The sequence below is a fragment of the Mytilus trossulus genome, chromosome 10 (genome assembly GCF_036588685.1).
Source record: "Mytilus trossulus isolate FHL-02 chromosome 10, PNRI_Mtr1.1.1.hap1, whole genome shotgun sequence".
In the NCBI taxonomy this organism is placed as follows: Eukaryota; Metazoa; Mollusca; class Bivalvia; order Mytilida; family Mytilidae; genus Mytilus; species Mytilus trossulus.
Genome location: NC_086382.1, coordinates 17,615,181 through 17,642,769, shown reverse-complemented (window position 1 = coordinate 17,642,769; position 27,589 = coordinate 17,615,181). Strand labels below are relative to the sequence as shown.

At 31.1% G+C, this 27,589-nt stretch overlaps 2 protein-coding genes and 1 long non-coding RNA gene across 4 annotated transcripts; 1 reads left to right on the top strand and 2 right to left on the bottom strand.

Annotated features, from left to right (window-relative positions):
• Positions 1-255: 255 nt before the first annotated feature.
• LOC134686966 (DNA polymerase III PolC-type-like) lies at positions 256-11,975 on the bottom strand. 2 transcript variants are annotated; one of them, XM_063546859.1, is made up of 7 exons: positions 11,276-11,975; positions 9,260-9,446; positions 8,566-8,651; positions 5,223-5,423; positions 2,969-3,108; positions 1,749-1,928; positions 256-1,174 (listed from the first exon to the last, which is right to left on the bottom strand). In XM_063546859.1, exons 6-7 carry the CDS (start codon positions 1,864-1,866, stop codon positions 387-389), a joined length of 906 nt encoding a protein of 301 aa, XP_063402929.1. In that variant the 5' UTR covers positions 1,867-1,928; positions 2,969-3,108; positions 5,223-5,423; positions 8,566-8,651; positions 9,260-9,446; positions 11,276-11,975; the 3' UTR covers positions 256-386. The 2 variants fall into 2 exon arrangements, with proteins under 2 accessions (XP_063402929.1, XP_063402930.1); XM_063546860.1 differs by lacking the exons at positions 9,260-9,446; positions 11,276-11,975 and adding an exon at positions 8,850-8,913.
• Positions 11,976-11,986: 11 nt separating this feature from the next.
• Positions 11,987-26,759, bottom strand: LOC134686967 (uncharacterized). Its single transcript, XM_063546861.1, has 6 exons — positions 26,658-26,759; positions 16,877-17,294; positions 16,337-16,425; positions 15,200-15,331; positions 14,141-14,260; positions 11,987-12,998 (listed from the first exon to the last, which is right to left on the bottom strand). The coding sequence occupies exons 4-6, from the start codon at positions 15,293-15,295 to the stop codon at positions 12,882-12,884; spliced, it is 333 nt and encodes a 110-aa protein (XP_063402931.1). The 5' UTR covers positions 15,296-15,331; positions 16,337-16,425; positions 16,877-17,294; positions 26,658-26,759; the 3' UTR covers positions 11,987-12,881.
• On the top strand, positions 19,370-20,389 carry LOC134686968 (uncharacterized). Its single transcript, XR_010101710.1, has 2 exons — positions 19,370-19,597; positions 20,293-20,389. It is a non-coding gene; the product is annotated as an uncharacterized LOC134686968 (long non-coding RNA).
• Positions 26,760-27,589: the final 830 nt, after the last annotated feature.

Here is a 27,589-nt window from a genome sequence, read left to right as displayed (position 1 = left end):
GAATGACATCCAAATGAAACCTTTAATTTAACCTTAAAAAAATAACAAGAAATTTTCAAAACAATTTAGAAATTATTCACAAGACTTTATTCTAAGATATTATTAATAGAAAAGTATAGGTCAATGTGCAAAATTTTGAATTAGAGCTGAAAAAAGTTCAAAATTCCATGAAAAACTACGGGAAATTTAAATTTAGACATTTTTTATTACATATATGTCAATTTACCAAATATTTTTATCTTTTTTAACCAAATAATTTGTTTTAAATCAAGATCACTGTATACTTGGTATAACAAAGACCTTTTTTCATTCAATAACATTTTCAAATACATAACTAAGGACTGAAAAACATTCAAAACAACATCAGAAAGTTCATGAAAATTACATTATTCTTTCAAAAAATCTGAAACCTGTCTTATGATCTTTTCTGATTTTGTGACAGGTACCCCTGAACCACTCTTTTCTGTGAAAAGATCTTTTATACCTTTACCACCATTCCTAGAAAAGGCCAACTTCAAGTGCTCCAAGCACAGTCCACTACTGGCAATAATTCGTGCCATTCCTAATGATAGTATCTTACGATCAATCAACAACTTCAAAGAAGGCAAATTTTTATGCAATTCTTTCATAGATATGAATTTGTCTGATATGACACATTCTGGTATATATACTTTTTCAAAGTGAACATTTAATTCAATATTCTTATTTACAAGCGTGCATAGTGCATCAACATCTTCATCAGCCCTGTGGGCATCATATGATTTGCTCATAAATGTTTCAAACAAATTTGTCTGTGAATAAGAATTCAGACCTGGATGTGAAAGTTTAAATAATGGCAATGTGTCAATAAAACCTATCACAGTTGACTTGAATTTATCAAGCAAATTACATTTTTGTAGTGAGGTGTACAATAACACACAGTCATATGTTTGAACATTATGGCCAATTAAAACATTGTTCTTAGTTTTTTCAAGAAAAGAAATAAAGTCATTGAGGCACTTTTTGATATGGACAGCAGGCAACACATTTCCATTTGATAAAAACTGCCCATTTTCAAATGTCAATCCAGTAATCTCTGCCGCCTTTAGTGTTATTTGGTGCTGGGGTAGGACAAATCTGGAAAAAGATTCTGCTGCACTCTTTGCTGCTAATTGTGTGATATGGGATGATCTACCTAAAAAAGAAATATAAGTACAACTTATTCCAGTTCCTAGATTACCACATAAGAATTTCATGTATTAGTATTTGTTAAGGTTCTGTATTAGAATAAGTTTACCAATTTCACCACAAAATGTATATCAATGAGTACAAGTTTTTACACAAGAAATCCACAAGCCAAAAATATGCATTGCATGTGTTGCAAGGAACATACCAAACTAAATTTCTTTTATTTCAAGGTACATGCCAGACTTTGTGTCCATATATAGTTTAGATCTTGAAGCTAAAAAAAATCAAGTTCCATAACTTTCTGTGGAGTTGCATTTACAAAGTGTTAGTATAGTGTAGAATTGTCAAAAACATCAACGTCTTATATCTCCATTAAGTTGTGTTAAATCATTATTATAAATGGCAGTTGTAAAAAGATCTAGTACATATATTGACTAACAGCTTTGCAAAATTTGAATGACCTAATAAAGTAACTGACTGACCAATAGACAGACAAGGAGCATCACTTTTTAGGTCTCTCCATCACGTTGTGGCGTGGACAATAAATGTATTGAAAAAAAAAGTTTTTTATTATAACATACTTAGTCCTGTAGCTTCTATATCAAAGAAAATTTCTGTAACAGAATAATGCTTTGGTGAGGCTTCTATTCTTGAAGTTCTAGGAGGGGGTATTTCTGGATCCAATCTAGATTCTTCCATAGCTATGCCTGACTGGTAACTGATTCCTTCCCTCACTTCACAGCTTGATATATCTTGACTTACTGAAAAATATATTTTCAACAATGAATATGAAACTCTACATTTTTCTCAATTATACATTGACCTTAAAAAATGCCAGGTTGTTTGGAAGTTTGATTTATGCAGTAAAATATGAGGATTTAATAAATAGGTAGTATAGAATGTGAGAAAATTTTCAGTCAGACTTAATTTAGATAGTCAACTTTAAATTAGTTTACTATTTTTTTCAAATTAACTTGGATTTTCATAAAATTTTACTGCTATTTCAGTTATATATGGATCTTACTGAATCCTAGCTTGTTATGAAGTTAAGACTATTGGCTGAGTATTGCTGTCAAATTTAAGGATTTAATTAATCTAGGTAAAAATAAAATAGAATGTGCAGTTCCCACAAAAGTCTAAAAAATTATAACTTTTTCAAAGCAACTAGGATTTTCATCAAATTTACAGATATCTTCATTATATATTTTTCTTAGAAAAAAACCTTTTTGGGGGTAATTTGGTTTATTAAAGTTATCACTCTGAATTTAGTCAAAACTGAAAATTTCTGTTTTTTTATACATATAAACTTAGTTCATAAATTTGACAGCAATTCACCAAAATACAAAACAACCTGACATTCTGTAAGATAAATATGTAATAAAGATAGCTGAAAAGTTTGATGAAAATCCAAGCTGATTTTGAAAAAGTTCAAAAAATATTTAAAGGAGACTATCAAATTTTAGAAAAAGTTTTAAATAGATTTGTAGGTGACTGTCAAAATTCAGTGCAAACTAAATATTTTACTTTTAAAATAAGTTTCTTTTTAACTGACATGACAAAAGCCACAATAAAATAAAGATTTAAAACAGACAGCTACCGTTATAATGACCATTCAACACTTTCTGATAGGGGCAAAAATATTATGTACTAAATAGCTGATGGTTGATTTGGACTCCTTTTATTTTGGGGATTTAGGTCTCTTAAACATCTATATCAATATATTTTTAAAAAGAAACTTTGAAGAAAATTGAACAGGCTCTTTATATTTTAATCTATCATGTAAATGCATCTTTCAAATTACCGTTCTGTCTTCAACTTTAATCTTCTCAGTTTAGCCTTCTTCGTAATTGCAATTGCCTTTCTCTTTTTGTACTGGAGATCTCTCAGCGTGCTAACTTTTGATGTGTGAACACCAGGTGGAAGACCAGCTGTTCTATTTGCCTGTAATGTATTTATATATATAAATAAATATTTGTTCATTCATTGTAATGAGTTAGTAAATTCCTTCCAACTTTATATGAAAAGTAAAATATTTATATTTTTGGCTGAATGTAATATACTAAGTTAACCTGGCATGAAAAGAGTTATCACCCATTGATTTGTGAACTGAAAAACTATTTTATTCTAGTGTGAAAATATTGTTATCATTCCATTACAAAGCAATATATACTGATTTTAATGACATTACAATTATTTTAATAAAAATATATGTTTTTCTGTTAAGTGTTATGTAGTTTATTCTCCATTGCCATTGGCCTAATATAAGTAATTTGAACTTAAAGTAATCTAATATCATAAGAAATAACAAGAACAAAATTATGAATATATAATCAAAAATGCAATGTGGCAATCAATATATAAATTGTCAATTTGTTTTATTTTGTCAAAGGAAAGGAATGAAAATTGGAGCAAAATGTAATTCCTTTTATCATGTTTATTTTGTTGGTTAACATTCTATCAAACTTTTAAATAAGTCATATAGTGTTCAAGACAATAAGCCAGCATTCGTCAAATTCTTTAGAAAAACTAAAAGTAGAAAAAATATTGCTTTCCTATTTCTCTCTAACTTTCCTTTCACAGGTGAACAATTAACGAGAAAAAAAACATTAAATAATGATACAATGTCATAATCATAATAAACAGATTGGCCAGAGGCAAATATGGTACCCGATTATCCATGAAATGGTTTATTTTTGTGGTTTTATAGGAGAAATTTTATTTTCAGTTAGTATTAATTCTCAGACTAGTTCCAAAAAAAATCTATAATTTAGACTCAATTTACAAAGACAGACAGAAATGTATACCGTAGTATGTCCTGTCAATAGATAGGAAAATAAAGAGTCTCCCAAACAAACATGAATTGTGATAATTTTTTATTCTATGCCAAACTTGAAGAAGCAGACCCATATATCTATATACTGTATGAATAAATGGGTACTAAATAACTTATTTCCCAAATTGCATGATTCTTAGATCTAAGAATCATGCAATTTGGGAAATAAGTTATTTAGTACCCATTTATTCTATGTTATAGCTCTATATACAGAATTAAACTAAAATAATTAAATGTATTCCAAAGTGGCAGTTCTGCTTGATTACAGGACATATTTGACCTTTAAATGTGAACTATAAATTTATTCTGTTTGTACTTTATTACAAATTTGAGAGTTATCTCCCTTTGTCCAAGTTAATTGAAATTCAATGTTTTTCCTATTGCACAATTCTAAGCTGGAGAGGTACTTAATTTTGTGTTGAATATTAAGACAAATAACTTTTCAAATATGTAAACTATTATTACTAAATAGTTTGCTTCAGCTGGTTTATGTATAAATCTAGTTTCAGTGGATCTGAATGGCTACAATGTACAAGTATTCATATGATTCTAGTAGAAACTTATTAAATTCAGTGTTCAAGCTTGTTTAGGAGACTAACAACAATTCAATTATGCTTTCAATTTTGTTCTTACATCTACAAGGTACTTGTGACCTTTATTTTTTTGAATGACACTTGCAGCAACCCTATAGCCAAGACTTCCAGAACTACCATAATGTCTGTTTTTCGGTGCTTTTGAAGCCACTGTATTATTAAAGCTTTCATTGCCTTGTGTACTCTCAACTTTAGCTAGCTTTTCAGACTGAGTTATGTAATTACTGAATAATGTGCTCAATGAGGCCTGCGGTTGCTTTCTTTTAGAGGTTTACTATATGGTAAAGAGCGAAATTTCATACTAGAGTCTTCAAAAGACTGGCACCAACTGGGATCGCAACTGGTGTGTTCACCAAAGGGGTGTTTAGATAGTGCAGGTAAATTCTTTTATATTTCTTCTGGTCTTCCTCTTGCTTGTGCAAACAAGAAATTAAAACATTTCATAAAATAGTAAATGATCTTTGTAGTAAGGCGAGAATGTTTATTTCTCAGAGCAAAAAGACTCTTTCCTATCGTTTTCTTAACATGATTACTATTAGAAAGCTTTATGATTGACTTGTCTACTTTATTTCTCAGTCTGGCTATGGTTGTAGCATCCTCATCTCCAACTATGGTCATAATGTTTGTACCTTTTATTCTTGCATCTGCTACCATTTGTACCACCATGTCAGCTTCCATTGCTTTGGAACTCCCACTGTAATTCTTTCTGCAAGTATGTACTTTAGGTATCTTTTTCATTCTTCTAGCTGTTACACATACTCTGCATGTTCTTGATCTTAAACTATAATCTAAAATCATGCCTGTTCTTGTTCCAATCATTGAGCAATGACCTGTACAATAATTCATACAATAAATCAATTCATTCAAATTGGAGAATAATTTACATTTTATAAAAATAAAAGAAGACTGTATCAAAGGACACAAAGGCTCCTATTTAACAGGCCTGGGGTAATGGTAATTTGTAATTGTAATGCATTGTAATATTACATTTTTTGGATGTAATGCAAAGTAATTTGTAATACACATTTTCTGCATTACAATTACATGTAATGTAATGATTACTTTAGTTAAAAATTGATGTAATGCCTCCATTACAGTACAATACTTTTCATTACAAATTGGAAAAATAGATAAAATTGAAGAATATTGTATAATAAAAATAAAATATTAACAAAAATAAAAGAAAGTATGGAATCAAATTTTTGTCACAGTTAATTACTGTATTAAATAAATGACATCTATCTTTAAAACACACATTAAGGTAAGAAATATAAAATGGTAAAAAATATCAAGTCTTTGATCTTGGTTTCTGATATTTGTTAAATATTGTATGAGAATATTTTGGTGTTTGGTGGTCTATGAAAAATCTTATTAAAAAATTATCAAACAAAACTATATAGATCCATGAAAAATATATGAAGATGAAAATTTCATAATTCTATACACACCTTACATGTATTTCAATGAAATATTGAATATATCAAACAACATTTTTAAAACCAAACTGTGGTTTGGGTCCTGTCTGTGTTGATATTTCACCTAATTAATATCATAATGTTTTTATTGCAATCAAATCTTTTCAACTTATGTTTGTCTTCACAGAGCCCTTAGGCATTTAACAAGATAATCCTTCAATGACACATTTATTATATCCCTTTGAAATCCTTAATGATGTCTTAATGATTAAGTGATAAATGTAAGAAACAAAATTATATGATAATTTATTTATTTTTTACCACCACCTAACATCATAAGAAACTTGAAAGTGACTTTTTCAGTTTTATGCCTCCTACTACTCAATCAAAGGGTATATATAGACACAGGTACGGTGCAGTACATGATGTTGACATCTACTTGTCTGAGCCATGTGAAGAAATTTCAATCAATGCACTGGAATAATGAAAGTCAAATTCGGTGTGCCTTTCTTCTTTGGCTAATACAGCTATCAAGTATTTAGCCATTTCCCACTTTCCTGTAGAAAGGCTTTAAAGGATTGCCAGAAAGGTGAAAAAAGAACTGATCGCTGTTCTCTTAATGGCATCACATTTAAACAACTTATGATGATAAAGTGCAATGGACATATTAATTAACCAGTATTTGAAGTCTATGTTCCTATCACTGTATACATATGTATATATACCTCTGTTTTTGAAATGTTTTTTGTTTTTATATTGAAAAAGTAATGTGTAATGTAATGCATTACACAGGCAAAGTAATTGTAATGTAATGCATTACATGTGAGAAAAAATGTAATTGTAATTGTAATTGTAATGGAAGAATCACAAAGTAATTGTAATGTAATGCATTACATTGCAATGTAATGGCCCCAGGCCTGCTATTTAAAAACCCTACAGGTTATCAGACTGAAAATCAAACTTAAAGTGTATTATGATCATAATAATTGTTTTCAAATTTGAAAACATTTGATTTATATAAAAAAGAAGATGTGGTATGATTGCCAATTAGATAACTATCCACAAAAGACCAAAATGACACAGACATTAACAACTATAGGTCACCGTTCGGCCTTCAACAATGGGCAAAGCCCATACCACATAGTCAGCTATAAAAGGGCCCGATAAGACAATGTAAAACGAATAAGTAAATATAAATAGACTGACAATGTAACAGACAGACAGATATCTACAGTACAGCCGACTCTTACCAAAGGATAAGGATATATAACACTAAATACCCCCTCAGCTGAGACACCAGACATAATTATTTGTATGAAAATTTTCATGTGGAGTAGTATTAAGAAAAAATTCCCAGGTGTATCAGTGATCTGGAAGGTTTTTTTCACTATGGGCCCAGGGCCCCTCAAAAATAAATTCAATGGGCCATTTTAAAAAATAATGGGCCATGTTGTCAAATGAGTGGGCCATTTGAATTGACTTCTGTAAAAAAATAAAAAGTATCATTATTTTCCCATGTTTTGGAAAAGAGGTGTTGGTACAAATTTACCTAAAAATTATGATTTTAAATAATATTGTTAATGTGATTCTGTAATTTCAATGAATATACAATAACTTCTTCCAAAAAGGACAATATTAAAGATAAACCTTTATTTACAATGTTTAACATGTTACTGTTGACTTGTTTTCATGTTCATGTTTTTTTTAACATTAAATTTGGGTCTTCGTCGATACCATACTCATTCCAGACGTTCCGTATTAGAGGACATTTCAGGAACGTCCTGTGCACTTCTTGTATTATTATTATTGCTTCATCAAGATGCCAAGAATAACAGTAGAGAGTACCATTAATTGATAGAACAAAATAATAATTCGCTGAAGTCATGTTTACAAAATGTCAAAACGAGCCAAAGACCAAAAAATGACAAGGACATTTAAGCGCCTATAATGGAGACAAAAACTATATTCATAAAATGGCTTCAGGGGTTTTCAATCGAAATAATAGCAAGCTAAACTAAATCAAAAGATTATATATTAGAGTTAAATCTCGTCTGTAATAGCCAAATTTCACAAATGTAAAGTTGTTTATAAAAAATTATATCATTTAATTGCGTTTTTTGGGTTATCAGTTAAACCGCATGGTTCTATTATAACCATAGGAAAACACCCAAGACGTTAAACCGCATGGTTCTATTACCATAGGAAAACACCCGAGACGTCCTAAAAATATATAGGTGCTCCAATGATTGGAGGAACATTTTACAGTTGTTTCCACACACATGTGGCACGGAACACGATCGGAAATCTATTTGACGATATCTAAACGTTTCGAAACGATGTGAAAAATATCGTGCGCCACGTGGGCGCTTACATTTGTCACTCTATGCGCCATTTCTGGTGAATATGCGCTATAGGCGCAGGGCGCACGTCCTTCCCGATCACTGGTGTATGTTTAATTGGTTATATGTGTATCGCTTGAAAATCTATGTATAGTTTTCTTTGTATAAAGTTTTTGTCATTCAAAGTAATAAAACACATAAAAATTCCTTTAACTTACCTGTGAGACTATCATAAGATCTGCCACTTCCTCTCTTTTGCCACACGGCGTCAACTGCTACGGTTATGTCCTCGTTTCCACTACATCTTTAAGTAAAAATAATGTAAAATTATGACACATGGATACATGTTCATCATTTTATGGCAACTGGGATAAACTATAATTAATACTCTTTAAATAATTTCAAGACATTATGTTATTGTATTCATGCACCATTTTTAAAGTAACCTTAAAAACTGCCCTTTTTATCAAATTCTAAATTGACTTTAAACATTGATTTATACCTGAAATTTAGATGTGTTGTATAACTTTAAGGCCACCATAGGGTCTTCAGATGTAGCATGAAACCTGCATGAGTGACTAGATATAAAAGAACCACTTATCAATACAAATTTCAATTTATATTTATAAGAAGACTAAATAATTTCTTTCAATAAAATTGAAGTACTACTTGCATTGTTTTTATTATTGCAAAAAAATTGTAACAGGTTTAGTTATATATGGCAATTATTCAAACTCAAATTTTGAAATTTATCATTATTTATTTATATGTAAAAAAGGAATTTTCTTAACATTGCAAAAATTTAAATCACATTTTAGTCTAAATTAACAAAATCCCAATAATAGATAAATGCACTCAATAATTTCTGAATTTACTATTCCTCACACTCCAAAATCATTTCTATTAACTTACTCTTTCGTCATACTTTTCTCTTTCTCTGTCCATTCTTTCATCGATTTCTCTGCAATTCCTTCTAGTACTGATCCAATTTCCTTTTTTGCCGTTCATCAAACATTCTGTGGCTGACAGGAGGTATGTTTAATGTGGATAGAAATCCATTTACCTGTCATTCACCAAGACCAGTACGTATGAATTGATGCTAAAAAAAAGAAGTTGGGCCTTAGTTTTCCCCTATATAACCTTTTTACTCTTTCATATCTAACATGGCTAATTACATGGTTAACCGCACCACATATTCTGTATGTTATACAAGTTAGGAGCCTGTAATTCAGTGGTTGTCGTTTGTTGATATGGCTTCATCATTAATTTGTTTTCCTTTCATTTTTGTGTACATGAACTCGGCCTGGATAATAATTAGTTTCTCTTTGTAATTTCAGGGTCTTTTATAGTTTATTGTGAGGTACCGGATTTGCTCATTGTTGAAGGACATACAGTGACCTGAATTTGTAATTTCTGTGTCATTTTGTCTCTTGTGGAGAGTTGTCCCATTTGCAATCATACATGTACCACATCTTTTTTTTAATAAAAAATGGGAAGGTTTAAATCTAACAGTTTTAAACTCAGTTTAAACTCATTGCAAATTATTTGTGCTTGTCCTAAGTCAGAATTGGTGTGGTTATAAGTGTCTTTGTATTATTAAACCTTTTAGATTTAAAATTAGATGTTTGGACGGATGAAAATATCTGGAATTCCCAATAATGGTCAATACATATATGTAGTTACTTGTGCAATTAAAATTATGATTCATGTACAAGTTTTAAATAATTTAAACTACATGTACTGTAAATTCAGAAATTACTTTGAACATTCATTATAATTGCAATTTTGTTTTTTTAGACTTAAACGGTATTTAAATGTTCATGATTTTGAGAAAAATCATGTTTTAATTCATGTAAAATATTTCAAAATGCAAGTTTAAATTATTTACAACTCTGTCACATTTTTTCTCAATAATTTCTGAATTTACAGTAAATTTTTTGCTAGGGAAGCAACCAATTTAATCAAATTCAAAGGGGGTGACATTGTTATGGCTGCTTGTCCAAGTCAGATTTTTTTTCAACACAAAGTGTAAAAATTATTTTTAGTTTTCAATCAAATTATGTTTATCAAAATTAACACTACACAGGCTCGGATCCAGGGATGGGGGGTTGTTCAGGGGTTGGACCCCCCATTTTTTTGACAATCAATGCATTTGAATGGGGACATGTACATGATGTAGTTCACTGAACCCTCCCCCCTTTTGTCTTGGGTTAGGAACACACCCTTTTTTAAATGGCTGGATCCGCCCCTGCTACATGTTACCTGTATAAGGCATGGGGAAAGCAAGATTCTGAATGTTTTTTTGTCATCTATTTGACTACAATATTTGTTTTTATCAAATATGGCATGTATGGGATCAGAATTTTTTTAAAGAAAAAAAAACATGATTGTCAGAGAGAATAAGGATTAGATATACATGTATATCAGATATGAAGTTTAACAGTCACTACAATGTACACGCTCAGTCAAAAATATCCATACATGTAATATAATATGTTACACATATTTGAGAGATAAAAAATAGGGGATTGTACATATACATTATAGCTACTGGTGAACAAGCAACGCACATATCTTTTCTTTCAGCCTGATTATCAATTTATATAGATATAGGAACATGTGGTGTAAGTGCCAATGAGACAACTCTCCATCCAAATAACAATTTTAAAAAAGGTAAACCATTATAGGTCAATGTACGGCCTTCAACACAGGACATTGACTAACACCGAACAACAAGCTATAAAGGTCCCCAAAATTATTAGTGTACATGTACATGTCATGCATGTAAAACCATTCAAATGGGTTATCTTATAGACTTGTTTTGTTTAACCAAGGATAAGTCTTACTATACTATACAAATCCTTGGTTCAACTTATCAAGAATTTATAAAGTAAGACATCTTTGAATGAATGCAATGATTATATTTACCTGCTGCTAACTTTGTATTTACATCCCATATTCTGTTGTGCTGTTTTCCTGTTGGTATGACATTGATGTTTCTACAACTTTGGTTGACACATAAAACTTTCAAGACAGCAGCCAGGCCACATGTTGTTATATTTAAACAACTTCTTCAATTTCTCCAACTATCGTCTGATGTTATGTTTACATTGTTTTCATCTACGACTTCCTCGTGTATAAAATTTGACAAGTCTGGTTGTTTATATGAAGATAAGGAATATGAAGTTGTATATGCATGATCTAGTAATACAGTGCGAGCCGTTTGTCTGATGTTCTGACCCTTTCTTATTGACTCGATTTTCTGTTTCTGTTTACAAGACAGAAATCCCCGTCTAAACCTTCCCTTTGAATAAAGATCTTATAAAAATAGCTACGATGTATATTAAAAGTAATTAAGATATAAAAGTTTGACGTAAAATGGTTAAAAAATGTTCAAATATACTGGTAAACGATCTGTTGACGGGTCTTCTGATGTCGTCTGGTGTCAATGTAAACAATTGCCGGAATTAGGCGAAATGCCACGTAAATATTATTGTCGTATATTCTGGATTAATTTGACATTTAAAATTGTTTTAAAATTAAACTTTCACTAAAAATAAGGTAAGATATAATATCTGATAACTTTGAGTCAAATACATTGTTTGAAATTTATGAAAAATAAAAAATATATTAGGGCATTCGTTCTCAACTACGGTGCGCAAACTGTGTCAAAATAATGAGTAGCGAACATCCTTAATTACCTTGTATTCTATTTTGAGGTACTGCTTCCCCAAGGTTAAGGATTTCTGGATAGACTCTTGCCATGGTGCTCCCTTCCCCAGTTTTCCAATTTATTCTGCAACTTTTTTTAGATCTTCAAATGCTTTGGCTCCATCAGCAGCATAGTTGTCCAACCCCTTCATGCACTTTCTAATGTTTGGTTCAACTGCCTCCATTATTCTCAAATAGGATCTTGAACTTGCTGTGGCATCAAAATGTGTGTATTTACAATAGGATTCATATTTTTCAATAACACGGGTTCTTACACTGTTCAATATTATTTTTGGCACATGAAACACTTCCCCTGATGAAATCTTGAGATGTGTCTCTCCATATGGTGCATCTGTCATTATGGATGGACTCATAATGAAGTCCATGAAATGGCTTATCTGCTCATCTGTCAAACCCTCTCGACTACATGATGTTTTACTAACAGGTTGTCCAGTACCAATCATTGAAGAATGTTTTCTAGCTGTGGTGTACTTGTATTTTGACAAGTCAGGAATAAATTCCTAAATTGCGTTCAAGGAGTAATTTCCCCCAAACAGAGATAAAATCTGTCTTTGTGTTCCCCAATCTGTAGCTTGGTTATATGCTGCAGATAAAACTTCAAGCATATTATTGTCATCTGATTGTGTTGAAGACAATCTTTGTAGCACAGCATTTGATAAAGAAGACACTTGTCCAGGAGCAATAACATTCAAAACTTCTTGAAAGATTGAAGTTGCTGTATTTGTGTGATTTCTTCTAGTGCGCTCAGACGCTTCCTCCCAATTACATTGTAGCTGGCTGACTGGATCTAGACCACAAACAGTCAAAAAATAATCCAGGGCTTTTCTTTTTTAGTCATTTTCAGGCACAGACTCTTGGCTGTCAGGCTGCCAAACACTACCCTGAGATTCATCATCTGTAAAATCTGTCTGGGAAAACTCTACAAAGAATATGTTTATATCAATTTTTTAATAAAAAATCTTGCACTGATTATAAATATTTAAAAAAATTAAGTGTTATAACATTTAGTGCTGAACTTAAAATTTGATCGAGGTATAGCTAATATACACATTTAATGAATTTATACCTATGAGAGTGTTAACGAGGTAATTTTCCATAATATTAATATTTCCAAGCAGGCAACTCTTTTTAAAAAAAGTTGATTTTAGAACTTGTCCGAGATATTGCTGATATAAACCTTTATTACTAGTGTAAGTTACATACAAAAAACCTCACAAGAATTCCTCCTTTGGGAGCACTAACAAAACTGGACACCCAGTATTTCTATGTCCCAGCAAAAGTGCAAGGAGGATTAAAAATAACATTAGATGTGAGTTTCCATCTGATGATTTAAGCCTTTTTCAACTGATTTTTATAGTTCGTTCTTATGTTGTACTGTTATACCACTGTCCCAGGTTAGGGGAGGGTTGGGATCTCGCTAACATGTTTAACCCCGCCAAATTATTTATGTATGTGCCTGTCCCAAGTCAGGAGCCTGTAATTCAGTGGTTGTCGTTTGTTTATGTGTTACATTTATTTTTTTCTTGTTCATTTTTTTACATAAATATGGACATTAGTTTTATCGTTTGAATTGTTTTACATTGTCTTATCAAGGCCTTTTATAGCTGACTATGTGTTATGAGCTTTGCTCATTGTTGAAGACTGTATGGTTACCTATAGTTGTTAATGTCTGTGTCATTTTGGTCTTTTGTGGATAATTGTCTCATTGGCAATCATACCACATCTTTCTTTTTTTATATTTCCATGGAAAACATAATATGTTGCCAAGAAGTGACAAGTTTCAACAGGAAGTTGAAAGGCAATGAAATAAATACACACACTATAACACAATGTTAAAGCTTTAAGCCATATATAAAGATTGTGCCCAATGTTATGTTGATGAGAAAAGTGTGACAAAAGTTTTTGTGACTCCTACGATGAAGACACTGACGCAGGCAACATATAAATCACTAACAACGGATGATAGAGTAAATAAGTCATCTTGAATATAATGTAATATTGCTGATATTAACATTAGATTAGTTTTAAACTCACATCAAAGTGTTTTAGTTTTAAACTTACTGTAATTTCAGTTGTCTCACTTTCTTTTACTGATTCATTTTCTACAAATTTGTCGAATTCTGCAAGGTAACCAGGACTGCTGCATTCCACTTTCTGCTTGTTTTTCACATACATTTCATTCTATAAAAAAAGAGATTTATTTTAATTCTATTTTATTCTTAAATTAAAAACAAAAAGAAACAAGAATAACACAATGAGGGTAATTAAACCAGTCTTGTTTTTTCTTTTTTTGTATCACACCACTTTTAAATCTATAACCATGACATAATATAAGCAACAGTTCAAAGGTTATCATTATACATAGACACTGGACCAGAGCTGCTGGCTTACCAACTAACCTGCCTGTGTGCCATAGAATACATACAACCAAAATATCAATTACATGATCTTTTTTTGAAAATCTAGTTAAAAAAATAAAGATTCTATAAGACCTTTTTTTTTTAATGAGCTCTATGCAAAATATTTGCCATTTTTAATTTTCTGAAAAAAAAATCTCTCAACACTTCCATACCAGAATTTATATGACAGCAAAGTTGACAAAATAATTCATTAACTTTTAAACTAAAGTCAGAGAATGGAAGCCAATTTTGGGATCTTCATAAGAACATATACATACAGACAGACATGGGTAAAACATAATGCCCCATTAACATAGCAGCGGAGGCATAACAGTCAGATTTGAAATAGAAAGCTTCACAATAGGTGCTGACCTTTTGTACCCCACTTATATAATAAATTGAGACTGTGACACAGATGATGCCCTCGTTCAGATATAATAACTTAAGAGGCATACAATTAAGGATTGGTAAAGGTAACGCCAACCAAATTGGAACTTGATCTATGTTTTGTGGTTATAAGCATTATGTATAAGTTCTATATTTTTTGTTTGAGGAAAATTTAAGTTAGAGAATGGAAATCATTTGGGGAATGACATACAAATGTACAGACAGATAAGGCTTATGCATATTACCTGTTTATCAACAAGTGTTGCATAAAAACATAAAAGCTCTGTCAAATATGACTTGATATATACATGTACATTATAAACAGCTGACTTACTGTAATTTCATATCTCTCACTTTCTTCTAATGATTGTGATTCTTCCATAAGGTATTCTAGTTGATCTGCTAGGTAAAACTGACTGTGCAACTCCATATTTGTCTCTAGATCTCTTTCAATACAAGTTTCATTCTGGAAAAAAATTGAAATAAATAAACCAATTCCAATCTGGCTGCATCATTTAAATATATATATATGGAAAATAACTGAATCTACTATGTTTTTGGAAATCATATAAAAATGAGGATACCCAGTAACCCTATCAATATTTATATCATGATAAAAGGACCAAAACTGGAAGGTATTGTACTAGACAGCTCATCCATAATTTTTTTTTCTTCTTCATTTTGGCCTTTTGGCCAAGTTGGAGTTTGAACACCACCAATATAAGGATTTCCTGATGTGGCTTCATTGTAGATCAATTGTTATGATGAAGTCTCAATAAATGGTAAAGAATGAAAAACAATTTGTTTATATATAATTTGAAAGCAATTTGTAAGTGATTTGCTTCTTTAAAATAAGTAAATGATTTCAGAATTTTTTTTGTGATTTTAACTTGAACTAGCTGGCATGATAAGTAACTGCTGCGAGTACTCTCAGATCTGTACTAATTCTTTTTGTTGTTGGGATATACAAGTACCAAGCCACGTCCACAGTGTGTTTTTTTTTAGATTTATTTCTTTTTGTATTCATCTGATGAGTTAAGCTTTTTCCAACTGATTATTATAGTTCGTTCCTATGTTGTACTGCTACACCCCTGTGTCTCAAGTCAGGGGTTGGGTTGGGATCCAGCTAACATATTTAACCCCACCACATTATGTATGTATGTGCATATCCCAAGTCAGGAGCCTGAAATTCAGTGGTTGCCGTTTGCTGTGTTACATATTTAATTTTAGTTAATCTTTTTGGTAGATTAATGAGGCCGTAAGTTTTCTCGTTTTAATTGTTTTACATTTGTCGTTTCAGGGCCTTTTACAGCTGACTATGCAGTATGGGCTTTGCTTATTGTTGAAGATTGTATGGTGACCTTTAGTTGTTAATTTCTGTGTCATTTGATCTCTTGTGAATAGTTGTCTCATTCAGTCATTGGCAATCACACCATATCTTCTTTTTTATATTTTTATAATTGATTCTTACATTCAGCTGGCATTCATAATCATTATTATCCTTTGTTTCATGGTCCTTTAATTCTTTCACTATTTCTTTCCTACAAAAAGTACACAACCCTGTAAGCAAAACTTTACTTTATATTGAAGTGGAGGATGTCATATAACTGTTCATGACTAAAAATCATTCAAAGCATAGGTCAAATACATACAAATAATATACAGCATGGGTTAGTTACAATTTATTATGTTGTTTGGATTTGGTTTATATGATTGATTGATGATGTTTTAATGTATTATCAGGGAAAGTAAATCCTGACATGATTACAGAGTGAAAAGTAAGGCCCCACATGGGGGAGTTCCCATACTCACATTTATCATTAACTATTTCTTTAAACTCAGAGTCTGTAATCAAAAAATCATGTAATATTTGGTTTAGTAATCAAATAATCAGTAACAAATGGCCAAATAATCACATTTATAATCAATAACCCCATGAGGAGGTTCAAAGGTTTGTTATTCATAGTTTGAATATTGGTTCATTAGACTTATTCTTTAAATAGATTGTTACCTGATCCAATCTGTATTAATTGGTGTCTTTGTTTCCACAGATAAAGGGACTGACACAAAGCATTAGTTCCCTTCAAAAGAGGCTTCTTTCTTTTTTTGTGTTTCTTTTCCCCTTGAACAATATTTCAGCATGCATAACTGACTGCTTCTCCATCCTAAGCCTAATCTGTACCTATGGTTTGGACAAATTGTGCATTGCTCTGTTGGTATATCAAACAATCCTCCACAATATTTTAATAAGTCAGCTTCATTATTGACATCTTTAAAGTTTATATGAAAACGTCTGCAGTGAGATTCAATGGATTTGTTGCATGATATCAGAGGTAGAACTTTGTTACAATCAGCTTTAGCATTTGACTCACAAAATATATTATTTACACTAGTAAATTCTCCAAAGCTACAGCATAAAGGATTTCCACCTGCAAAAAAATAGAATCATTTATCAATAAAGTTAGAAAAAATCAATAGTGAAATATCGCTTTTTCAGCAAACATATCTAACACGTGTCTTATATCAAAAGTTAAATTAATTTTCCAAAACCAAAAAAATATTTCTGACCTCAAAATTTAAATGACTGTAAAAGGTCTATAATATCATAAATAACATACAAAAAATAAAATAATTCCCATGACCATATTGTTAAGTTATTGGATGGATAATTGTTTAAAAACAGTAGAGTGGCAGGTTAAAATAAATGTATATTCAGGAAAAGAAAATGATATTATGCATATTCAGTGACTCTTATTTGCACAAAACTCTAACATTGAAATGGACTTGTTGGAGCCAAAACTTTAAAATTGGGAAACTTAAGCAAGAATATCAAAAATAGAACCTTTTTCTGGTAATTCAAGCATCAAATTCAAATTTGAAGTTATATTGAATAACTGCCCCTCCCCCTTTTTGTGTGCCTGTACCAAGTCAAGAGCCATTAATTCAGTGGTTGTCGTTTGTTTATGTGTTACATATTTGTTTTTCGTTCATTTCTTTATATAAATATAAGGCCATTAGTTGTCTCGTTTGAATTGTTTTACATTTTCATATAGGGGCCTTATATAACTGACTAGTCACTATGTGGTATGTGCTTTGCTCATTGTTAAAGACCGTATGGTTACCTGTTATTGTAATTTCTGTTTCATGTTGGTCTCTTAGAGAAAGCAATGTCTCATTGGCAATCATACCACATCTTCTTTTTTATACATGTAGGACTCAGTGGTGTGATGGGGAAGCATAGTGCAATGGTGTTGCTGTTGTGCTTTGGTCTGATGTTTTCAAATACAACATTAAATAACACTTTCAAAAACAATTTTAAAAACTTCACCTTCTTGAAATACAACTAAAGGATTGGTAGGTAGGAACCTTTAAAGAAATGAAAAGTTTGCTGCAATATTGCAACAATATAGCAGCAATATTGCAGCAAACAAATTTGTTTGCAAGAAGTGTTTGCAAGAAAGTTGCAGGTTGTTGCAGCTACCTGCAATATTCCTGCAATGTTACTGCAACAGAGTTTGTTTGCAAGAAAATTGCAGCAAGTTTGCTACAATGTTGCAAGAAAGAATTTGTTTGCCAGAAAGTTGCAGGAACCTTTTCTTTTATTATTTAAGGAATGACTATTTGCAACAACTTTGCAAGAAAAGTTTCTTTAATAATGTCAGATATGATAGTAATGCACCAATATTTCAAGCATTTTAAAATATTACATTTTTTTTTTTTTAAATTTAAGGTTCAAATAATACAAAACATATGGTCTCTTCGAACATTCGGTTATGGATACTTCAAATTATCTAAAAAAAATTATGGTCATACTTTATTTTACTCAGATATATCTGCATGGATATTTGAATAATTTCTTTTAAATAATATTCTAATAACAATTAATGCTTATAAAGAATTCCTAAACTGCACGTTTATTACAATTATATGATATTTTATAAGGAAAAAATACTTTGGTATTTATTTCAACAAATTTTATCTAAATAATTGAGTCATAATAATTTTTGTTCTATATGTATTAATTATTATGCCTTTTTGTCACTTTTTGTGACATTTTTCTATGAACAATATTTTTATAATTATAATTTTTTCCATCAAATGAATTTAGCCTCACCTGTAGTTTAATTTCTTAATATCATTATTTAAAAATTATTTTTACACAAATTATCTTTCTCATCTCAATAAGTAATATGAGCTGGTGATAGAAATGTAATGTGCCATGCCCATCTGGTTTTCATTAATTTATCTCTGTGTAGTGGTAAAGACAGGAAGTACCATAAATTAATGTACACACAGAGATTGAGGCCAAATTAAGGGTATAGCATTTCTTCTTTGTATATATTTCCATTATAACTAATATTAACATCAAAGATAAAAAAAATGTATTTATAATTATTTTTTTATTATAATAAATAACAAATATTCAAGATTTAGGCAATTGATATTGGCAAATTTCAAAGGGATCACATTGAAACAATACCCTATTAAAGCAACCTTGATCAACATATATATTCAAAATTTGAACTGGACATGAACATGCATATAACAAACAAAGATGTCTTCTATCAGGAACGAAAGTAATATGAATATTACAATGGATTTAGACATGTCAGATCCAAAAGTTCCAATTGATTCTATTGACACTGGGTAGTGCAGATGATAGCCTTCAGTTGACATGACTCTTGGATTCAGAAAGATTGGTGTTTACACATAATTTGGACAACATCTTTTGGTAAGTACAATGGAGTTGAATGTCCACCATTTTGAATAAGTGCATGCTCTTTAACAGTTCAAAATAGTGATAAATAAAGAGTCTTCTTAATTTAATAGAGTTTGCAAAAGTATTAGACAATAGATTTATGCACATGAATATCATCAAAATTGTGTAAGATGGGAGATATTTTTAAAAATCTTTTTAAGACTGTATGTTTCAAAAAAAATATTACTTACATGTAAATTGAAATAAGAAATCTTCTAATAAAAGCAGTTTGGTATTAAATTAGAGATCTGTGATTTCACTGCCAATAAGAGATTTGTCAACAAATGGCAACAATGACAATGTATAGCTTTCATATATACACAACTTATCACAAAAATTATCATTTTAAAGAATAGACAAGACCAATTATGTTATAGTTCAATGAAAAACAAATATTCACAAATATAGACAGAAAAAAATATCACAGTTATTTCTTATAATTTAATTTTAAATTCCATTTTAAACTGTGAAAAACCATGAAAAAATGTTGATGACGTCACAGTCACATGACTAAATTATGTCTATGGGCTCATAACAAAATAACTTCAGCCAATCAGAAGACATGTTACATCCAAAACTAAATTATATAGTAGTAATTTATATCTTTATATTGTTTAGTTATTTTTTTTATGTCTACTAATTAAAATTCTTCAACTTTTATTTTGAAGTATTTGAAATCTTGAAGGACAGTGAGTACAGAGAAACAGAACTAAAAGCTACACAGATGTAACACGACAACCTTCAGAGGACAGAGACAATTTTCAACCTATAGAGGACAGAGACAGTTTTCAACCTAAAGAGGACAGAGACAATTTTCAACCTATCTATAGAGGACAGAGACCATTTTTTTTAATTATTAATTCATAAATTTTTAAATGCTTAGTTTTTAATTCCAAATTTTTCAATTGAATTGTTAAAAGATTTGCTGCAATGTTGCCGCAATATTGCAAGAAATCAATTTTCCTGCAATATTGCTGCAACATTGCAGCTAATAAACTTGCCGCAATATTGCTGCAACAATCACAGCTACTGATTTTCCCGCAAACATTTGCAGCAATGTTGCAGCAACTGTTTGCAAGAAAACTTATTTGCATACGAAAAAAGGAAAATTTGCAGCAATATTGCCGCAAATATTTGCAAGAAGCCTTATTTTTCTGTAAGGGAATAGAAGATTTTTGATTAAGGAAAGAATTCAAATAAATGTTTTGTAAATAGATTAGACCGTTGGTTTTCCGGTTTGAATTGTGTTCCACTGGTCATTTAGGGATCCTCATATTGCACGCTGTTTGGTGTGAGCTAATTCTCTGTGTCAAAGGCCGATCTATAATTGTTTACTTTTTATACATTGTGACTTGGATGAAGCTAAACGATGAATTTACACAGACCTTCAAAACAAAAATTGTTTACTGTTTATCTAAATATTCAAGTCAATATTTTTTGCGCCTTTCCCAAGTCAGGAGCCTCTGGCCTTTGTTAGTCTTGTAATTATTTTAATTTTAGTTTCTTGTGTACAATTTGGAAATTAGTATGGCGTTCATTATCACTGAACTAGTATATTTTTGTTTAGGGGCCAGCCGAAGGACGCGGGAATTTGAATTTCTCGCTACATTGCAGACCTGTTGGAGACCTTCTGCTGTTGTTTTTTCTATGGTCGGGTTGTTGTCTCTTTGACACATTCCCCATTTCCATTCTCAATTTCAAATATGCTCCATTTAACTTTTAAATAAAAATTGGTGTACTTTTTTTTACTTAATAATTCTGCGTCCAAAACAAATTAAAATTTTAAAGTTCATAATTTGACCCTAATAAAATATTCCATAGATTTCCCGAATGCATGACAAGCATGCTAACTGCTGCACCATCAAATTAAATGCCTTAAAATGTTGTTTTTTTTACATGATAGACTATTGCATTTTACATTTGTATATCTGATGGACACAGTAAAATTTAGGTTTAACTGATATTTTATGTTTACATATCCTTTTGAATATATATATATGCGGTATGTATAAATATTCAGCAACTTTTGATTTGATAAAAGAAGGACGTAATTTAAACATGTTGGCTCATTTAGAAATTGTGACGAACACTCAACATATAATAAACCATTGCAAGAACACTTCGAGTTTGACGGGTCTGTAGGTGACGTGTTTCAAGGGGAAATATTGTTCCTATATGTTGAACATCATAACAACATATATATATCACATTTTTTTATCAGTAGAAGTATAAAATGCCGAGGACCCTTTCAACTGCAGTCCAGCCCTTTTAAGGAATTAACTTTTATGTTTTAGTTCTAAATAATAACTTGCATGATGCCTACCCTACAGGAACGTACGCACACAGCTTATATTGCCAGTGTATAGTTTACACTTTGATTTGAAATTTCTGCCTCTGTTGTAACTTCATATATAATATTCAACATGTTCAAATATTAGATATACATATCAACGTGTGTTGTGTTTTATATTTATAAAAATGGCCAAATTATGGATGATTTTTTATAGGTATGTTCTGTTCTGTTCTGTTCTGTTCAGGTAGATTCCTCCGTTATATCAGAGCACTCCCACTTGGGGATATATGGCGTGTGTTGTGTTTTAAATTAAAAATTGCCAAATATAAATACTTTATTAAACAGTATACATGTAGTATGTGTTTTATGCCGTGTCCACAAATGAAGACTATGTTTAAAGACTGCAAACTGAATATACACCATGTACACTCCAAGTGGGATTGCAGTACCTGTTACATACAACATGTACAATAACACCTTTAGTGTCTCATAAAGTATTTTTACATGCTTTGTAAAGGGACAAACATTGATATTCTAGGGGGAAGGAGAGATATGGGACAGAAATAAATAACTTGTCCTGGAAAAAGCTGAAAATAAGTAACTCAGCCCAGCTAAGGAAAAAATAAATAATATTAATAATCTTTTCTCTATAGATACTACAGGAAAACTCTGGTTTAAGTTGTATAAGGGGCTGAAAATGGGAAAGCAGATTTGGAGGGTTTTTCAGGGGCCCAGGCCCCCTTTTGAGGAAAAAAATTGGCTGATTAAATATAATAATATAGGGAATCATTGAAGCATGCAGGGTTTCTGCTGAGTTCGCCATTTGCGAAAAAATAATAATTGTGGCGATTAAAATTAGTCATTGGCGAAAGAATTTGGTGAAAGAAATATATATAACGATTTATTTTCAGCCATCTTGTTTATTTACTTTTTCTGGTTTCTCTGACTTTACCAATCAGACAATACTCTGAATTCACCTTGAACTCGTTAAGATTTTGACAGAAAATCAATAATCAGCTGATTGCATTCATAGCTATGGACATCAAAGGACTAATTAATAAAGGTGTTGATTGTATGATATGACAAAATGATATGGTTAAATGACTTCTGTCACATGTCACAAAAGGGATTTATTTGTTTGGACAAATTTTTTACGCTTCCTCTCTCCTTCTTTAATGATAGTCCAGAAAATAAAAAAGTTGTTATGACGAAAAATGTTCAAAAACAAGAAAGGTCTCTGATTTAAAACTTTATCATTTAACTTTCATATAGAACATTGATTTGAGTGGGTACTTCAAAGTCGTTTCAGTGACACATGTTTCAAGCATATAGTTTTACTTATTTACGATTGTCTAGAACTTGAAAGAAAACTGTCGACTCGTTATGATGAAATCTATTCAAAAGCTTGGCATGAGATGTAACGACTACACCTTACACGAGGGATCAATTCCAAGTGATAAGATGCTTCGTTTTGTTGTAATCAAAGTGCTGGATAGCACCTCTGGAAAGTTTGCAACTTTAGCTGTGTATTATTTCAAAAAGGTTATAGACGTGTATTATTTCAAATATGTATTTCATCACAGCTTTGATGTTTTAAACTAAACCATTGTCTCGTCAGTAATTTTCAAAAATCTCTTTTTTATGTTTATCATAAAAAGTTATGATATTTTCTCATGATTGCAACCTTAAACTGTCATGACTGTAGATCTAAAATAATGAAATATATGCATGCAGAAAGCTCTGTTAATTTCGTTAAGTACCCATGCCATGTCAACTTCAAGGGCCTGTGAATTAGTATTTCTCTATTGGTTTAAGTCCTTCGTATTTGTTTTTACTAAATTAACACGCAAGTTGTTTTTTTTGTTTGAATTGTTCCACATGTTTCATATCGGTTAAAGCTTTCTACATGTATATGGTACAAACATTTCTCATTATTGACGACCTTTATAGTGGCCTATAGTTATTAATACATTTTCATTCTTTGAACTCTTTTGGATAGCATTGGTTCTTTGCAAAAAATACTGCACCCTTACTTATAAATAAGACCGTTACAGTCACTTAAATCAATACAACTGTAAAGAAAGTGAATTTATAATAAAGGCTTTTATCAAAAATAGGGAACATGTCCATGGGACTCAAATGATGCCTTCGCTAGCATTAACGTTATAAACTAATGAACTGTAAATGTGACACCACCAAAATTTTTACTTGATTTGAATTATGGGTTAATAAACATTGTGTATTCATTCTAATTATACAGTATTGTGCAATAGAATTGTAAGATCTTGACATTTGTTTTGTGTCAGAAACCAATATGTTATGACAACAATTTGATCGCAATCCAAATTCAGAGCTTGAATGTTGTGCCCATACTGTCCCAACTGTTCAGGGTTCGACTTTTGCGGTCGTATAAAGCTGTGCCCTGCAGAGCATCTGGTTTCATTTGTAACAAAGCACAAACCTAGAGCAGTAAAACTAAATCCACAAATTCAAACTTGATCAGTGTTTGTGGTAATGAGAATTGTGTATAAGTTTCATAACATTTGGTTAAGACAAACTATACTAATTAGAGAACAGAAACTTAAATTTCCAGCAACTTTTCTTTTTGTAAAGTCGCATTAAACGCTAGAATGGTACAAGTTACGCAACAAAAATTCAAAGTTGACTTGTGAATTGTGGTTATAAGCATTGCGTATCAGTTTCATACAATTTGATTCAGGCAATCTAAAGTAAGAGAACAGAAACGAATTTTGGGATATATACGGAGGTACTTATAAGTAAGGGAAGAATGTACATACTTACAGAAGAACAAGGTTAAAAGTCAATACGGTGGGAGCATATAAACAATAGCAGTATGACCACATGAATAAAAGGTTTATATATATACGCTAGATTCATACATTTTTTGTTGTTAGCCATTCGTTTGATATATTATGGTAATCATTGCCTCTGTGTTTGGATGACAAAGCAATTGAATTTCTATTTAAATAGGGTATGCTATGCACATGTTTGTCTGTAATCTATATAAATTTTGAGGTGAAATGCAGCCATTCAAGCCAAAGGGTACACATCATCATAATTTCAAGAACCTTAATCATTTCTACAGCACTTGTCTTCATACCATGAGCTATGTTATTCAAGAAGTAGATGCTGACCTGGTTGCTTTTACTATGGATGCTATATGATACGAATTTGCGATAATACACCAGACGTGGTATGATGTAAATTATTGGAAGAAGATTGAAGAAAATTGATGTTGTTCAATGTTTTTTCTGTTGTCAGTTTGATCCACTTGAGCATGCTGAACGAGTAAAGGCCCTTATATCCACATTGGAATGTATTTAAAAAAGTTTTCAAATGATTTTTGGCATCAAACCTTTGAAGTTTCGATCGATGTTTAGACAAAAACAATGCATTTAATTTTTTTAAATTATTCTTTATTATGAAAGCCGGTACCGTATTTACCTATACTCGTCCATTACTGAGACATTAGACATTAGATATATTATTACCGAGTGTTTTATATTCTATCACCTGTGTTTTGTTTTAACAAACCATTATCACTTGTCACCTCATTCCCGATATTTTCGATACTCTCGGGCTTTTACAACTTTTACGTACGTACATAGTAAACAGGTAAAAGTAGAGCGGAAAATGTTCATTCATGAAAGTTTCATGAATGAAACTGACGCAATCTGGCGTAGATATTTTGTGATTTTCTCTTCAGCGTATGGCAGATCTGCGATGTTTGAGATACTCATTTTCAAAATGAAGTTAAATTCATCTGAATCGTCGGTGAACATTCAATTCTTTTTTTATTAAAGCTGTAATCTTTTCAGTCAAATGAGAAGTTACTAAAAAATTTAAAAGAACCTTCCAAGATTTAATTTAGAATCAGAATTCAAACACTAGTACTAAATTATCTCGGATCAAAATAAATGGCAATAATCTGTCACCATAAGTTTGAGGCCGATGGCTGTGGAAAGTAGCAATAGCAAGCTATAGCAAACTTTCCAAAAACCACTTCTTATTTTTTTTTTTTTTTTTTTTTTGGGGGAGGGGGGGGGGGCTGGAAAAAAAGGATAATTTTAAAAGAAAAATATGTTTGTGTTACTTGGCGAAAAAAATAATAGAGTGGCGAAAAATATATTGTTTTGGCGAAAGAGCTGGTGAAAAAAATAATTGACCCAGGGGTAACCCTGGAACCATGACTGGAGTGGCCCCCTCTTATGAACGTTCCTGTATCAGCCACTGAAATGAATAGTTGCACGGCAAAAAAAAAAAAGCTGCTTTAATATAGAAAAAGTGATATTATACACATCCAGAAAAAATTCTGCCCTGCATTTGTTCTCATCTTGCGAGAAAATGTAAACGAGTCTGACTAAATTAATGGCCAAATGAATAATAAAACTTTTAAATTTCTGTTTTGGTATTTATTTTATAAAACTGGGTCTTGTGGTCTTGACTTGAAGTAACATTTTTGTATTTGCAATATCTTTTTCAAGAATGTCAATTTCAGTTGAAAATGACAGGACAATTTATGAGTGGGAACTTCCTGTACTATCTTTATCTCTATGGAAATTGAAAAGTCATTTTTATCCTCCAGTCAACCCAGTAAGGCAGTATATATCCAGAAATTTTATGGCAAAACAGCTTGTGATTTAGACAGTGCTCATATTTTTTATTTGTACCTAAAAAAATGAATGGTTGCAGTGTGGTGGTTAATATTTTTCAAATTACCTGATTGTTGTGCCATAATTGTTGTTCATATTGTATGCACAGTATCTAATTGCTGCAAAAATCTTGTAAATCGTCTGCAATCCTCAATGTTGTTGTTTGCTGTACAGGAAGTGTGTAAGGGAGATAATCGAGTATCTCAGTTGCAGCTGACTAAAGTTGTCGTCAATTTATTTCCCTGAGAAACAATTTCCCCGGGAAACAATGTAATTTAAAAAAAAATTAAAACCATACGCACAAAATAGTGCACCGTTATTCTATTTTCGCAGACACTGTATACTGATTACATTACGTAACACAAATCACAGATAATTTATTAATAATGTTTAAATTTTAAGAAAAGGGGTGATATTCATTTTTCATAGATTGATTAATTATTTACTTAATGATTCTAGTATATAGAAGGGGAAACATTGTTTATGTCAAACAAGTATGCATTCACTAGTGATTACTAGTTTGTCATTCTGTCCGTCAGTACAATTTTCCAAACATTTTATCCTCATGTTTGAATATATTTATTAGATATTTGATATAAACTATGAACTCTCATAATATTACTAGGAGGGGGTCATATTTTGTGTTTCCAGTGGAAACATATTTTTTTTGTGTTTCCAGAGGAAACATTTTGTTATGTTTCCAGGGTTTGTCTAGATTTTTTTTTAACTAATTGTCAATGTTTCCCCCTCCTAATTTATCTCAGAAATTTTTAGTGTTTCCAAGGAACACATTTCATTCTTTTTTATGTGTTTGGCACGGGGAACACATTTTTTTTTGTGTTTCCAGACTTGTCTAGTAATTATTGTTTAACTACTTGTTAATCTATAATGATGTCGTCTAGTATTGGTTTCTCTGCTTCTGAAAGATTTCATTTTCATGTTTTAAGGACAGATTTAATTCTAATCAGTTTCCGTGTTTCCAGGAGGAACATTTTTTCT

Coding starts and splice junctions, on each gene's coding strand:
- LOC134686967 (XM_063546861.1), bottom strand. CDS start 15,295: ATGGAGTTGCACAGTCAGTTTTACCTAGCAGATCAACTAGAATACCTT. Junction 14,261..15,199: donor GTGAGAGATATGAAATTACA/GTAAGTCAGCTG, acceptor CTTTTTTTATAG/AATGAAATGTATGTGAAAAA. Junction 12,999..14,140: donor GTGAGACAACTGAAATTACA/GTAAGTTTAAAA, acceptor TATTCTTTGTAG/AGTTTTCCCAGACAGATTTT.
- LOC134686966 (XM_063546859.1), bottom strand. CDS start 1,866: ATGGAAGAATCTAGATTGGATCCAGAAATACCCCCTCCTAGAACTTCA. Junction 1,175..1,748: donor TATAGAAGCTACAGGACTAA/GTATGTTATAAT, acceptor TTTCTTTTTTAG/GTAGATCATCCCATATCACA.